We start from the raw sequence: 15,028 nt of genomic DNA, 5'->3' as shown, positions 1-15,028 counted from the left end.
CGACCCAAATATCCAAATTAACCACAGCTCTCGACCCGGCAATCCGGACACTTTAAAAATTAAGCATCATTATATATATATAGATTAGTTAGTTAAAAAGTTGAACTTATATTAATATTAAAACGTCCCGCGTTTATCAAATTTGGTGTTGAATTTAAAATATAAAGTCTTTGTAGCCTAGTTGGTTAAAGAGTTGTACTTGTTTTGTTAGGTTGCAAGTTCGAAACATACCTCTAGCATTTTTAATTTTATTTTTAACCGTTTTAAATTTAAAAACGGGTCAACCCACAATCCGACCCAAGTATCCAAATTAACCACAGCTCTCGACCCGGCAATCCGGACACTTTAAAAATTAAGCATCATTATATATATATAGATTAGTTAGTTAAAAAGTTGAACTTATATTAATATTAAAACGTCCCGCGTTTATCAAATTTGGTGTTGAATTTAAAATATAAAGTCTTTGTAGCCTAGTTGGTTAAAGAGTTGTACTTGTTTTGTTAGGTTGCAAGTTCGAAACATACCTCTAGCATTTTTAATTTTATTTTTAACCGTTTTAAATTTAAAAACGGGTCAACCCACAATCCGACCCAAGTATCCAAATTAACCACAGCTCTCGACCCGGCAATCCGGACACTTTAAAAATTAAGCATCATTATATATATATATATAGATACTATTTTCTAAAAATAGTCATAAAAAATACATCCACTTATGTGTGGCTGTGATTTCAATGACTTCAAGTCAACACAAGTTTCTCTTGTTATTGAAAAGTCAAAAGTCAAGTCTCCCCATCTTACTTTGTTTTAAGTAAACTTTTTAAGCTTAAAAATTGAAATGCTTTTGGTATTTGATGTATGAAGCATACTCTTACACTTCAAAAAATGATGTTCTGGTTGGTGCTACAACAATTGGCACTCATCCTCATACTAATCATTACTACTGATGCTCTTAATAATAACGAAACTGATCATGCTGCACTATTGGCTATGAAGTCCAAGATCCTGGACCCTTTTGGTGGGGGAGCTTTGAGTTCATGGAATGAGTCTTCCCATTTCTGCAATTGGGAAGGTGTGCTCTGCAGTAAAAGGCACAAGAGGGTCACTCTCATTGATCTAACCTCTTTGGGTTTGTCGGGCACCTTGTCTCCTCATGTAGGAAATCTCACCTTTCTTAGACAACTGGTGCTAGACAACAATACTTTCCACGGGGAAATCCCAAATGAAATAGGTGGCTTGTACAGGCTGAAAGTATTGTCGCTCGAAGGGAACAGTTTCCAGGGCAGGATTCCTGCCAGCCTGTCGCGATGCTCTAACCTCGTGGAAATATGGGTTGGGAACAATAATCTGGTGGGAACCATCCCCGAAGAATTTAGCTCCTTGTCGATGCTCAAGAGGATCTTCGTATACGAAAACAAATTAACTGGAGCAATTCCAGAATCTCTGGGCAATATCACTTCTCTTGAAGTATTCTCTGCTCCAAATAATCTCTTGGGTGGAACTATTCCAAATAACTTGGGGCAATTAAAGAACCTCATATTTCTTGGATTGGGTGGTAATCAGATCTCTGGTATGATCCCTTCATCATTGTATAACCTCTCCAACTTGAATGTTTTATCTTTACCATTTAATGATCTTCACGGGAGTCTTCCGCCCTACTTTGGCAACATGTTCCCGCATTTGGAATTCCTTCAACTCCAAGATAACAACTTTACCGGACAACTTCCAAATTCAATAGGGAATCTTACCAAAGCCGTGAATCTAACTTTTGACGATAACGAATTCAGTGGGAAACTGACAGTTGATTTCAGCAGACTAGTGAATCTCGTGATTCTTCGTTTACAATTGAACAATTTAGGGAGTGGGGATTTTGACGAAATGCATTTCCTTGAGTCACTTACTAATTGCAGCAGTTTGGAAATATTGAACATATTTAGCAACAAGCTTAAAGGAGTGCTTCCCGATTTTGTAGGGAATCTATCATTAAATATACATTTCTTCGTCCTTGCTGGTAACCAACTGCAAGGCAGGATTCCTCCAACCATCGGAAACCTTGTTAACTTGTTTTTTTTAGGCTTATCTAATAACAGATTCACTGGGCCGATACCTAGTACCATAGGTAAACTTCAAAAGTTGCAGAGATTTGCCCTCGGACGAAATCAGCTTTCGGGTACTATTCCGGATTCAATTGGGAATCTTTCTTTGGTGAATGAGCTCTATTTCAATAACAATAACCTAGAGGGGACGATACCTTCCAGTTTTGGCAACTGCCAAAGCTTAGTATTATTGAATCTTCAACAAAACAACCTGAGTGGAACCATTCCCAAAGAACTTTTCCAAGTTTCATCTCTATCGATTTTTCTCGACTTATCTCACAATCACCTGTCCGGCCCACTTCCTTCTGAGATCGGAGACCTCAAAAGTTTGGCGGCGTTAGATATCTCGAATAATAATTTGTCCGGTGAGATCCTTAGCAGTATAAGCAGTTGTACCAGCCTCGAATTCCTACTCCTGCAAGGAAACATGCTCCAAGGATCTATTCCCAACTCGATGGAATTCATGAGAGGACTTCAATTTCTTGACCTGTCAAGCAATAATCTATCAGGACAAATCCCAACTTTCTTGGAGAAACTTTCCTTGATCAACCTTAACTTGTCCTTCAATGGTTTCAATGGAGAATTGCCTTTACACGGGGTTTTTGCAAACTCAACTGCAGTATCCGTGTATGGGAACGATAAGCTATGCGGCGGAATACCTTCTCTACAACTTCCAAGATGTCCGGTCAAGAAACTGAATCGTAACTTCTCCTTTTCATCCAAACGCATCTATGCAATCGTGGGTGCTTCAATACTAGGAATACTAATCCTAATTTCAAGCTTGGTGTTTTACTTTCGGAAAAGGAAAATAAAATCCACCACTTTGGAATTGTTGCCCAAGGAGTCTTTCGTGCAAGTCTCCTACGGCGAGCTTCTCAATGCAACGGATGGGTTCTCTTCCAGCAATTTAATTGGTGCTGGCGGTTTCGGCTTCGTCTATAGAGGAGTACTCGATCAGATCGGAGATGTTGCGATCAAAGTACTTAACCTTGTAAACCCAGGTGTGACGAGTAGCTTCATTGCAGAATGTAAAGTGTTAAAGAACATTAAACATCGGAATATCGTCAAGATCGTAACATGTTGCTTAAGCATTGATTTTCAAGGTAACGAATTCAAAGCTCTAGTTTACGAACTCATGATGAATGGAAATCTGGAGAAATGGCTGTATCCATCTCAAGACACTAGTAAACCTGAGTTCAATCTACTCCAACGTTTGAGAGTTGCGATTGATGTGGCTTCTGCACTCGATTATCTTCATAATCAGTGCGAACCCACGGTTATTCATTGTGATCTGAAGCCAAGTAACATTCTTCTTGACCAACAAATGGTTGCACATGTTGGAGATTTCGGACTGGCCAGACTTTATCATTCAGAAATGGGTATTTCCCATCACAGTAGTTCGATGGGAGTGATGGGCACAGTCGGATATGCAGCACCAGGTATGTTAACTCACAGTAGAACAAATCTTGTCTTTATTTTTTGTTGGCCTAATTTATTTTATAATCTTAATCAGAATACGGTATTGGAAGTGAAATGTCAATGAAAGGAGATGTTTACAGCTACGGAGTTTTGTTGCTAGAGATGTTAACCGGAAAGAGGCCTACTGATTTGATGTATGTGGATGGTCTTAACATTCGTAATTTTGTTGGTCAAGCATTGGCGAGAAACGCGGTTGAGCTTGTAATGGATCAGACAATTTTAAAAAGTGACATTGATATTAGTAAGAGAGACAATTGTTTGATCGCATTGGTGAAGATTGGGTTGGCTTGTTCGGAAGAATTACCTCAAAATAGGATGTGCATGACCGTTGTTGTTAGGGAACTACAACATATCAAAAAGGCCATGTTCAAGTAAAAGAAAGGGTTCACTTTTAACTTTAATTTTGTTTTGGTTATTGTATTTTCATTAAACAAATAATAAATTACATCTTAGATTACATTTTGAGTGAAAATTTAAACTGTTTTAAAAAAATCATAGTTAGTTTTGTTAGTCTGAGAGACCGTCTCTTTCATTTATTGACATTCTATTTCACACCTTATCCTTCCTATACATAGTCTTTTGAAAAACTATTATTTTTGGGATAATGCTTGATCCAAAGTCTAATAAATGTTTTTTCATTGGTTATGGTGATATCGAGTTTGGTTATCATTTTTGGGATAATCAAAATCGGAAGATCATTCGTAGCAGAAATGTTATCTTCAATGATCAGGTTCTCTACAAAGATTGTGTTGGGAAGACATCAGATGGTGATTCCAAGTTGGAAGAGACTGGTACAGTCGATTTGAGAGAATTTTCAGCTGAATATATACCGGTTGTCGAAGAAAAACAATGTGTTGTTGTAGATGAAATCGTTGAAAACGTGGCCCCAGAGGTAAATCAGAAAACACCGGTTATACAGTTGAGAAGATCATCAAGGAATCGAAAACCAGTTGAGAGGTGGTCTCCATCTCTGAACTATATCTTGTTGACAGATAGAGGTGAACCTGAATGTTATGAGGAAACAATACAATTTGATGAATCGATTAAGTGGGAGTCTACTATGAAAGATGAGATGAATTCTTTGATGTTGAATCAGACTTGGGAGCTCACTGAGCTACCAAAGGGAAAGAAAACACTTCTCAACAAATGGATCTTCAGGATTAAAGAAGAACATGATAAAACCATGAGGTACAAGGCAAGGTTGGTTGTGAAAGGATTTCAACAGAAAGAAGGTATTGACTACAATGAAATCTTCTCTCTAATAGTTAAATTGATGACAATCAGAACTATTTTGAGTTTGGTTGTGAAAGATGATCTTAATCTTCAACAAATGGATGTCAAAACTGCTTTTCTTCATGGTGATTTAGATGAAAAGATTTATATGCGACAACTAGAAGGATTTGAAATCAAAGAAAAATATGAGCTTGTGTGTAAGCTTCAGAAGAGTCTGTATGGTTTGAAACAGGCTTTAAGGCAATGGTACAAAAAGTTTGATAGCTTCATGAAAAGTAACAATTTTTTGAGGTGTGAAGCTGATCATTGCTGCTATATCAAAAGGTTTGATAAATCGTACATTCTTCTTCTTCTCTACGTTGATGACATGTTGATTGCTGGAGCAAGCTTGTATGAGATTAACAAGCTTAAGAAAGAGTTGTCTGAAAAGTTTGCAATGAAGGGTTTGAGTGCTGCAAAACAAATCATTGGGATGAGAATTTTCAGGGATGAAGAAGTTCTCAAGCTTTCACAAGAAGAATATGTGAAGAAAGTTCTTAGCAGGTTCAACTTGTATGATGCAAAATCAGTTACTACCCCCTTAGCTAGTCACTTCAAACTATCTAAAGATCATTCGCTTTCAATAGAGGAGGAGAAAAATTACATGGCAACTGTTCCGTATGCGATGGTTTGCACAAGACCAGACATAGCACATGCAGTGAGAGTTGTTAGCAGATTCATGAGCAATCCGGGTAGACAACATTGGGAAGCAGTAAAGTGGATACTACGATACTTAAGAGGAAGTACGGGTCTTGCTTTGTGTTTTCGAAAGTCTAATATGGGTTTGGAAGGATATGTTGATGCTGACAATGGTGGTGATGTTGATAGTAGGAAGAGCACAATAGGGTACATTTATACTCTGAGAGGTACTACAATCAGTTGGGTTTCAAAATTGCAGAAGGTTGTTGCTCTTTCTAGTTGTGAGGCAGAGTATGTTGCTGTGACAGAAGCTGCTAAGGAGATGATGTGGTTACAACCTTTTTTGCGAGAATTGGGTCAAGACTATGAGGGAAGTGTGTTGCGATGCGATAGTCAGAGTGTCATTCATTTGGCAAAGAATCCTGTTTTATCATGGCAGGATGAAGCATATACAGGTTCATTATCATTTCATCCGGTCAGCTTTAGAAGATGGAGTATTAGCTCTTGAGAAGATTCCCGGGAGTGAGAATGCAGCTGATATGTTGACGAAAACTATGACAAATGAGAAATTGAAGTTGTGTGCAACTTCAGTTGGTCTTCTTCGTTAAGAAATCGAATGGAAAGGCACTACCGATCGAGAGATGATGAAGTTAGTCTCCAAGTGGGAGATTGTTGAGTTATGAAGCCTACACTTATAATAAACTCTACATTGTTAATTAGAGTTTATTGAGTTTATCTTTTTTGGGTTTGGGCTTGGGCCTGACCAAAGTTATTTAGGTTTATTATCTGAATGTTTACCCTATAAATATGTAATTAAGGGTTTACATTGGAAAGACAGAATTCTAGAGAGATAAAGTGTGACGCAAAAACTCTGTATTCTTTCTTCTTCTTCATAGTGAAATCTGGTGGTGGCTGAAGTGGATGTAGCTCAATTTGAGTGAACCACTATAAATCTGTGTGTTTTTGTGTTCTTTTTTTTTTTTTTTTTTTTTACAGATTGTTTCAAGCTGGTTGGATTTGGGAGATACAAATCCTAAGAGTGATAACATCTATAGAATCAAAAGTCGCTAATTTAATTTGAAAGTTGAGTTTGATTGAGTTTAATGTAATATTTTTTTAGTTTTTTTTATAGAGTTTTGAAATCAAACAAGACTGGATTATAGTAGTAAAAATTAAAAATAAAATCGATATCCCCATTCTCACCCAATCCGCAACAGAACATCTGGTAGCTTTCATCTGGTCACAATTTAATTAATAGCCACCAAAGAAGGGAAGATGGAAATAATTAAGATGTTGAATTTGAAAACTGTTTGTTTGTAGAGAATCAAAGAAATCAGAATGGACAGCTTCACTCGGAATCGGCGGAAACTGGAAAGAAAATGGAAAGGTGATCATCTAATCCCAAAAATTCATAAGGTGCCATCCGAAGGGACAAAGAAAACAGATGGATCCGAATCTTCAGCTTCCTTTCTATGGCAATTCAAGTTGGGATAGGGCCGGAGGAAAAAGATGATTAGGATCTAAATGAAGTCCTAGCTAGCAAATTCAATCTCGTTGGAGAAAATTTGTCGAACCTTCAATACTCGTAGTCGTCCAATTTCGTATATTTCATAATGTCACTATTATTACGTTTTATCATATTCGTTCTGAGACACTGATATAATCCACCACGGAGTTAATCATTCTCTTAAGATACAAGGTCGATAACCTATTATACCGCATAGTTAATGCTTCCTCCTCTTAAGGATATACAACCTCAATAACATATTTTGGAAAGTTTTTGTATTTTTTTAATGAGATATATGATTTTTTAAACTATATGTAGCTTAATATGGTATGCTCATAATCTTATATAAATTCAGTTTATAATATATATATATATAAGGATTCTGTTGGCTTCTATAGTTTGTTTGATAGGGGATTTTTTTGTTTTTTTATTATTTTGTTCAAAACAATCTTTGTTTAATAAAAAAAAATATAGGTTTTAGTTTGTTTAATTACTAATTAAAATATTTTTTAGTATTTAAAATTTAAATTTAACAAAAAAAATAAATAAAAATATTTTAATAATATAATTGATAAAATAATTAATTTAATAGTTATTAAACATTTATGTGATGAAACAAGTTTATAAAAGGCTAAATAAAATTTAAAAACAAAAACAAAACTCCTACAAATTCGACATCAATTGAGCTCTATAATGTATATGGTCACTAAAAACTATTGTTGTTTAATTATATATAATGTTAACATTGGTTAAAAAAATGATTTTTAAGATTGGTTGGAATGGAATAGAGAAATGCACCAACATTAGTCAAGACATTAATAATATTTATTAACCACAACGATCAATCAATCGTGATTAATAATATTTATTTGTGTCGCGTTACATGGCCGACACCAATAAATATTATTAACCACGGTTTACATTGTCTTCGTTGTGGCTAATGTTCTGGCTTTCCCGTCACTCTCCCGCCATTATTATTAGCCACGGTTTTGGTCATGAACGACGTGGCTATAAGTCATGTTTCCTCGCCCTTTTCTCGCCATTTTTAGAAATATTATTCGTCGTGGCTAATAATCGATAATATAAGCCACAATGATAACATAAAACCGTGACTGATATTCCGAAACTATTAAAGACGACGATAACATAAACCGTGGCTAATAATATATACTATTAGCCATGACTTTATACTATCGACGTCCTTAATAATCGTCCATCGACAAATTTCTGAATATCGATATATATAATGATGCTTAATTTTTAAATTGTCCGAATTGCCGATTCGAGAGCTGTTGTTAATTTGGATACTTGGATTGGATTGTGGGTTGACCCGTTTTAAATTTAAAACGGTTAAAAATAAAATTAAAAATGCTAGAGTTATGTTTCGAACTTGCAACCTAACAAAATAAGTACAACTCTTTAACCAACTAAGCTACAAAAACTTTATATTTTAAATTCAACACCAAATTTGATAATCGCGGGACGTTTTAATATTAATATAAGTTCAACTTTTTAACTAACTAATATATATATATATATATAATGATGCTTAATTTTTAAAATATCCGGATTGCCGGGTCGAGAGCTGTGGTTAATTTGAATACTTGAGTCGGATTGTGGGTTGACCCGCCTTTAAATTTAAAACGGTTAAAAATAAAATTAAAAATGCTAGAGGTATGTTTCGAACTTGCAACCTAACAAAACAAGTACAACTCTTTAACCAAATAGGCTACTAAGACTTTATATTTTAAATTCAATTTTAAATTTGATAAACGCGGGACGTTTTAATAATAATATAAGTTCAACTTTTTAACTAACTAATCTATATATATATATATATATATATATATATATATATATATATATATATAATGATGCTTAATTTTTAAAGTGTCCGGATTGTCAGGTCGAGAGTTATGGTTAATTTGGATACTTGGGTCGGATTGTGGGTTGACCCGTTTTTAAATTTAAAACGGTTAAAAATAAAATTAAAAATGCTAGAATTATGTTTCGAACTTGCAACCTAACAAAACAAGTACACCTCTTTAACCAACTAGGCTACTAAGACTTTATATTTTAAATTCAACACTAAATTTGATAAACGCGGGACGTTTTAACATTAATATAAGTTCAACTTTTTAATTAACTAATATATAATGATGTTGAGTAAATGGATATTTGGGCCGGATTGTAAATTGACCCACCCATAAACTTAAAACGGTTAAAAATAAAATTAAAAATGTTATCCGTAATTTTTTTTCACGGTTTTTTATATTATTACTCGTGCAAATGCACGGGCTAAATACTAGTTAATTATTAAGGACAGTTTTACTATAAAGCCGTGGTTAATAGTATATAACTATATATTATTAGCCACGGTTTTATGTTATCGCTGTCCTTAATAATCATCATCGACAAATAATTTTTCAAGGCCTATAAGAAATCGGTATCTTTTCAATCTCTTTTAAAAAAATTGAAGACTTCTCAAAATATCTCATTGTCTATTGGTTGGAAAAAAATCTATTTGTTTGAAGCACTTCTCCTTAAATAATTTTTTCAATGATCATCAATATATTCTTAAAGATTAACACGCTCCTCTCTCGTTTTATTTTTCAAGGAATTTGAGATTGCCAAATAAATGAAATTACTGATTTACTTCTAACCAATATCAAAATGGGGTCCTCTCAGTCCCTTCTGAGATATCTCTATCTTCAATTTTCTAAAAGGAAATTGAAGATTTTTTAGAGGACCTTGTTTGGATATTGGTTAGAAACACATTGGTTGAAGATCACAAATATTACAAATATATTGGCATTTGTTCATAAGGAATTTGAGATAGATTCTCCTAAACTACTGATTTCCTTTAAACAAATATGCAATCCATGTTCATTTAAGATATTTCTATCTTTAATTTGTTAAAAGGAAACTTAATATATATATCTAAGAAGAACCCGATTGTATATTGGTTAGAAGCTCATTGGTTGAAGATCACAAAGAGAAACCAATTTTTGTAGTCACTTAGCACGCTGCTTACCGAATTTTCTTAATAATCATCAATCTCTTATTGGACATCTCAATGATCTTTAATTAATTAGAATGATTAATTAAAGATGGAGATTTCTAAGAAGAGTCTGATTGTCTATTGGTTAAACAGCTTTTCCTTAATGAATTTTCTCAATGTTCATCAATCTAATCTGAGAAATCTCCATCTTCAATTGTTTAAATTTTTTTTAAAGATTAAGATATCTTAGATAAACCTTATTTTTAAATATTTTAGCCTGATTGTTTTCAATATTATTCAACTCCAATCCAGAAGTAGGCATATATATATATAATGGCTACACTCAGAGAAAGTAAATTAATTAAAAGAGAACAATTTCAAGTTGTTTCAAACTTTAATTTGTTTGGTTATAATATAATTTGGGGACTATAAATTACATTTTATGAAATTAATATGTACATCATAGATAACATTTCAACTAATTAGAAAGTTTAGAGTTGAATTTGATTAACAAACATTAACAAATCTATGTTAAATATTAACCACGCTTTATGGTAAAACCGTGGTTAATATTCATTTAATGAATATGAACATGAACCACAACTATAGTAAAACCGTGGTTAATAAAGAAGAGCTACTGGAAAATGAAACGTTTTTAATAGTAACGTCGGTTTTACCATCAAGCCGTGGTTAATAATCTTTATAATATTAACCACGGTATTATGGTAAAACTGTGGTTAGTAAAGAACTACTGGAAAAGGAAACGTTTTTAATAGTAACGTGGGTTTTACTATAAAACCATGATTATTATTTATTAAATGAATATTAACCATGGCTTTGGTAAAACCGTGATTAATAACCTATATAATATTAACCACGACGTTATGGTAAAACCATGGTTAATATTCATTTAATAATAACTTATACGCGGTGTTATGGTAATATCGTGGTTAATAAGGAAGAACTACTGGAAAATGAAACGTTTTTAATAGTAACGTTGTTTTTATCATAAAGCCATGATTATTATTCATTAAATGAATATTAACCACGACTTTGGTAAAGCCGTGGTTAATAACCTATATAATATTAACTACGACGTTATGGTAAAACCGTTGTTAATATTCATTTAATAATAACTTATACGTGATATTTAAATGATTATATAATTTTTAACAAATGTCGTTTTAATGTTATTTTGCAGGGTCTTCATCGAGGAGAGGACGGGGGAAGAACAAAAACAGAGTTCTTACGAATATGGCAATTGAGGAGAATATGAGGTTGTTGTTTAGGGAATTGGATGAAAATCCTATATACGATAATGCATGCTATTTGTCTCTCCATATTGACAGCGTTGTCTGGAAACCCGAGATTATGCCACATTGTCTTAAAAATCGGTCTAATATGTCTTAATCACAATTAAATCATATATGAGATTTCATCTCTATGAGTTTGATATTTTTCAACGTGTTATGTTATAATTTGAAACTTTCACAATCCTAAAATATGTTGTTATTTTTCAGGATCCTTTCGAGTCTTCACCACCCATTTCCATTGATAAATTTAGAGATAATGTGATGACACAAGCAAAAAAAACATGGCATATGTGGAGATATATGAACAAGAGGGATTACATCGACCCATATACCCATATATTGAGGACGAGGACATAATCAGATTAAACCCTCCTCGGGAATTTGAGTTCCAAGATTGGAATTATTTGCTTGACCATCACCACTTCACGCTTGAATTTAAGGTATAGTACGTAGTCATTTTTATTTCATTATATGTTTTTTCTACTATTAACTAACAACAATTATCTTATAATTGTAGAAAAAAAAGTAAGATCAACGCTGACAATAGAGCGAAATTGCTATACCCCACCACACCGGTAGCAAACCATTTTTGCAAAAGGAGCAAGAAATGGTAAGTTTTAGTAAGAGTATTAAAATTTCATAATATCTAACAAATGATATATGTATGTTATTTGTACAGAAGAAGGATATGGGACACCCCTAGTAAAGCAGAATTCTTCCAACAAATGCATACTCGGAGGGCGACCGCCGATAATCCGACTCCCGCACCTTCTCCACAAGTTCAGTAGGCCGTCGTAAGTTGTTATCCTTTTTATCGTTTTAGTTTGCATGTCTAAGTTAAAATTACTAACATTAATGTTGTAAATAATTGTAGACTGTGATGCATGAACGGCTAGAAAAAACCCTAATATGACGCCGCTTGAGATCCTTGAGTCTACTTTAGGACCATAGGGACACGGGAGGGTGACCAGGATGGGATCGAGAATATGTTCAACTCATTTTAGACCCGATCAATGAGGAAGTTCTTCCTCGAGCGTCAACAACTCACGTGTGCGTCAACATCAACAACAAAAATGCTCATAGAGGAGAACATGAACATACAACAACGGATGGAATAGTAGGAACATCAAATAGAAGAGTTGCGCGCACAACAAACACGTGCAATGAAAGAGATACGCGCACAACAAACACGTGAAATGGAAGAGAGAGAGAGAGATGCGCACAATATACACGTGAAATGGAAGAGATGCGCGCACTAGTGTTCGCATAACAAAAGTCTATAAGGATACTCATGTCTAGGATGTCCCCTCCTCCCTTCGATTAGTAGTGATTGACGTATATTTCAGATTTTATTACTAATAAACTTTAAGATGCTTTGAGATTTTTGAAATTTGGTGATTTTAATATATGAATTGTTCTTATGAATGGTATTTTTATGAATGGTATTTTTTTTTTTAAATTTGTAAACAGGTTTTATAAAATTCAAAAATTTATCAAAAATTTAAAACCAAACAATATCAACGTCGACGTTAGGAGGAGAGGAGAGCTGACATTAATAATATCACTTATTAACCACAAATTTAAGATAAATCCGTGGTTAATAATATCATTTTATTAACCACAGCTTTATTCTAAAGCATACCTTAATAATATCATTTTATTAACCACGGTTTTATCCAAAAGCCGAACTTAATAATATCATTTATTAACCACGACTTTAGGGGAAAATCGTCGTGGTTAAAAATCAAAAAATTTAACGTCGACAGGCGACAATTTTGTTAGTCGACGTTAATAAGTATTTCGGCATTAGGACTTTTAACGACGACCTTTGCCGTCGTTAATAGTATAATTTCCAGTAGTGTACAATTAAAAATAATAAAGGGTATTTAATAAACAAATTGAGAAGTGGACTGAAATAATATTTGAATAAGTTGAAATTATTTTTAAAAAAATTAACAAAACAAAGTGGTGATCATCTTGACATTATAATGAATCAATAAAAATAAAAGAGTTTTTCTTTCATTGTCACGTTTTTCATTCAACTTAATTATGCCCTAGAGTGATAATCAAATTCAAAACATCTAATTTTTAGACCAGACTTTTAACCCTTAAAATAACTTAAGTTAAAAATTAAATAAAAAAAGAGTTATAATGTTAATAGTTTTAAACTACTAAAACTAATAAATACTAAAACTGATAAAGCCGTGGTTTTTTATTAACCACGGCTTTATCCTAAAGCATACCTTAATAATATAATTTTATTAACTAAGGTTTTATCCAAAAGCCGAACTTAATAATATTATTTATTAACCACGACTTTAGGGGAAAATCGTCGTGGTTAAAAATCAAAAAATTTAATATCGACGGACGATAAATTTGGTAGTCGATGTCAATAAGTATTTCGGCATTAGGGCTTTTAACGACGACCTTTGTCGTTGTTAATAGTATAATTTCCAGTAGTGTACAATTAAAAATAATAAAGGGTATTTAATAAACAAATTGAGAAGTGGATTGAAATAATATTTGAATTAGTTGAAATTATTTTTAAAAAAATTAACAAAACAAAGTGGTGATCATCTTGACATTATAATGAATCAATAAAAATAAAAGAGTTTTTCTTTCATTGTCACGTTTCTCATTCAACTTATACCCTAGAGTGATAATCAAATTCAAAACATCTAATTCTTTAGACAAGACTTTTAACCTTAAAATAACTTAAGTTAAAAATTAAATAAAAAAAAAGTTATAATGTTAGTAGTTTTAAACTACTAAAACTAATTAAACTAGGAAAATTTCCGTACAATGCACACGGATAAGGATAAAAATAAAATAAATTAAAAAAAATTATAATAATATTTATTCAATGTTTAAAATTATTAAAATAAAAAATATAACGTTCTCATTCCATATTTTATTCACTTCGATAAAACAACTTATTTTCTCACATGTTTCATCACATATTTTTTCCGAATGAATCTCTCATTTCGTGACTTTACATTTTCACTTTGTCAATCAAATATTTGATTCATATTTTTTAATAATTAGCATCGTGACCTCACACTTTAGTCAATTAAATATTTGATTCATATTTTTTTAACCACTTTCAAATGATACCGGTCTATTATCCCTCGACAAACCACATCTCAATCACATTTGGTTAAATGTTGTACTTGTTTTGTTAGGTTGCAAGTTCGAAACCTACAAATAACATTTTTAAATTTATTTTTAACCGTTTAAATTTATGGGCGGGTCAACCCATAATCCGACCCAAGTATCCATTTACTCTCACATAAATATCCAAATTAACCACAGTTCTCGACCCGACAATCCGGATTCTTTAAAAATTAAGCATCATTATATATATATATATATAATAAAAATTTTCAAAATTTAGTTGAAAAACGTGTGAATGAAATTATTGTTAGGGTCGCCCATTACAGTAGAGCTAACATATCACTTTGGTAATTTGGTTATAATTTTTATTGTTATAATATTATATAATTTAATAAGGTATTTTAAGTGATAAAAAAGCTATAATATTTTGATTACAATGAACAATAGTCTCTTATTTTACATGTCCGAAGGAAAAATGTGTAAGAAATACACAATGACATTGATGATACCATAAAATTTAAAAAGGCAAACCAACAGAGGGCTGATATCCTGAGCTACCTGAAGAAGATGGTCCATGTTTATTTCTGGGTAGTGCTGCAATAGCTTCA

General features: G+C 32.9%; 1 protein-coding gene across 1 annotated transcript; it reads left to right on the top strand.

Annotated features, from left to right (window-relative positions):
- Positions 1-817: 817 nt before the first annotated feature.
- LOC124920062 (putative receptor-like protein kinase At3g47110) lies at positions 818-4,031 on the top strand. Its single transcript, XM_047460463.1, has 2 exons — positions 818-3,534; positions 3,609-4,031. Exons 1-2 carry the CDS (start codon positions 858-860, stop codon positions 3,947-3,949), a joined length of 3,018 nt encoding a protein of 1,005 aa, XP_047316419.1. The 5' UTR covers positions 818-857; the 3' UTR covers positions 3,950-4,031.
- Positions 4,032-15,028: the final 10,997 nt, after the last annotated feature.

Source organism: Impatiens glandulifera, chromosome 1, assembly GCF_907164915.1.
Source record: "Impatiens glandulifera chromosome 1, dImpGla2.1, whole genome shotgun sequence".
Classification (NCBI taxonomy): domain Eukaryota; kingdom Viridiplantae; phylum Streptophyta; class Magnoliopsida; order Ericales; family Balsaminaceae; genus Impatiens; species Impatiens glandulifera.
The sequence above is the reverse complement of the archived record's forward strand: the minus strand, read 5'-3'. Positions and strand labels throughout refer to the sequence as shown.